General features: G+C 37.3%; 1 protein-coding gene across 1 annotated transcript; it reads right to left on the reverse strand.

Moving 5' to 3' along the window:
- On the reverse strand, window positions 318–1,138 carry LOC109717616. The gene is made up of 2 exons (XM_020243476.1): window positions 996–1,138; window positions 318–917 (listed from the first exon to the last, which is right to left on the reverse strand). The coding sequence occupies exons 1-2, from the start codon at window positions 1,085–1,087 to the stop codon at window positions 542–544; spliced, it is 468 nt and encodes a 155-aa protein (XP_020099065.1). The 5' UTR covers window positions 1,088–1,138; the 3' UTR covers window positions 318–541.

Genomic DNA, 1,916 nt, shown 5'->3' on the forward strand with positions numbered 1-1,916 from the left:
TCATATTTAACAGAATGGATCATCGATTTGGAAGCTCCATCATTAAAAACAACTTATGAGTATGAAGGGCTCTATACTCATAAGAGTATCTAGCCTATTTTCTTATTCACATTAGCGACTATCTATTCAATAATATAATGATTTAGTAATGAAATTAAAAGAAGCGCTAACTAAGACTTCTTATTTGTATATTGGATTAAATTAAAGGAGCTTATATTTCAAAAAAAAAAAGAAAGATCTTGAACAAATAACTAGACTTACTCTTCGAACTGATCGTGTTTAGTAACCCGTACGTAAAGACTCATTGGTATCATATATATCCCTATGTATCCGTTCTTCAATAAATCATCATTAATTCTTATACACACACTTTTCTTTCTTCAGTATAAACATTTACACAAATTCTCCTAACTCAATAAAACCAAGCCCTTTTTTTTTACTAGGGGTCTAGTACATGAAAAATACATAACGTTTAATAACTAAAAAGTTGATAGTAAATACTATTCATGTGCTATGTAAAGTGCTCTAGCTCGATACTCTTTTACATAGAGTAGCAGCTGGTGTTGTACCGAACCACAGAGTACCCAGCGACACCAGGGGCCGTCCGACCAGCCACGACGCTGTTGTATCTCCGCCGATCCGACGGTCGGGGGAGATTCTCCGGCATGATATTCTCCAACGAATTCTCATGCCACGGCGGGCACTTCCGCACGTCGCTCCACCGCACTTCTTTCCCCGGCGGTCCTGCCACCGCCTCCACGTGAGCTGTCACGTGATCCCCCGCGAAAGCCGTGACGGCGGCGGCGGCACCGTCGATGCCGTTCATGATCCCCGATGACGTCGAGCTGATTATGACGCATGCGGCGGCCGACACGCACCGCCGCCGCCATGTCGCTGCCACGTCTTTATTCATCGGCCTGATGAAAATTATAAAAATTTTTAATTGAATTACTAACAATTAATTAAAAGTATGATGATCACAATATTGTAGTTACCATAATTGGATTGGCGCAGTTAGGGTTTGAGGAGAAGGATTTGGAGGTGCAGGTGAGATAGGTTTGAGACAGGAGTTTATTGATACGGCCATGTTTTTTTTTTTTTTAAAAAAAAAAAAAATTGTGTGTGGTGTGAATATTAATGCTTTGGTCGAGCTTGGGATTTATTTAAATAAATAAGAGGGGGGAGAGGGGGAAGAGAGAATAGGAGCGTTTAGAAGTTGTTGGTCAGATCACGGTTGTTGATGAGGACACGGACGGTGGATTTGAGCTCCAGGCACGTGGCCCATTCTCGGCGCGTATGGGACTATTTTTTTTACTTGGCGTCTGAAATAACCAATAGCGTGTTGGGGTTGGGTGACACGTAGGATGAAGTGGGCCCCACAGCGTTGAGATATTTGCGAAGAGGGCGAAAATGGTAATTTGAATCACCGGAAAATTTAGCCCAACTTCTATTTTGATTGTCAAAATTTCTCAGTTCCACGTTAGTGCTCCCTAATTTATTGAAGTTTTATTTTAACCTTAATTTTGCCTTATTTGGTATTATTGTTATTTCCTTACTTTTAAATATTAATTATATATAATTTGATATATTAACTTTTTTTTTCTTTTATTGCTGTAGTTGGTTAGCTTATAATGCATTCGTTTACATGATAGATAAAATATTTTCTGAAAACTAAAAGTGAAAAAATTATTTTTAAACTTCAATGTTGTGTTGTCAAATAAATATTTTGAATAAAAGTATTGCAAGTAATTTACTGTGCATTTCTAGACCTTTTTATATACATAATAATTATATATTAAACAAACTGAAAAAGGAACACGATACCAAATAAGGCTTTTATTTTCCAATTAGTTACTGCCATTTGTTTACTAACTCTTTTTCCATATGTAAATATTTTTTTTGATGAGAGAATGGTA

Source organism: Ananas comosus, linkage group 11 (genome assembly GCF_001540865.1).
Source record: "Ananas comosus cultivar F153 linkage group 11, ASM154086v1, whole genome shotgun sequence".
Taxonomy (NCBI): domain Eukaryota; kingdom Viridiplantae; phylum Streptophyta; class Magnoliopsida; order Poales; family Bromeliaceae; genus Ananas; species Ananas comosus.

Bases quoted from the DNA above. Each gene is read 5' to 3' on its own strand.
- LOC109717616 (XM_020243476.1), bottom strand. From the start codon at position 1,087: ATGGCCGTATCAATAAACTCCTGTCTCAAACCTATCTCACCTGCACCT. The intron at 918-995 runs GTAACTACAATA...AATTTTCATCAG, and splicing joins ACTGCGCCAATCCAATTATG to GCCGATGAATAAAGACGTGG.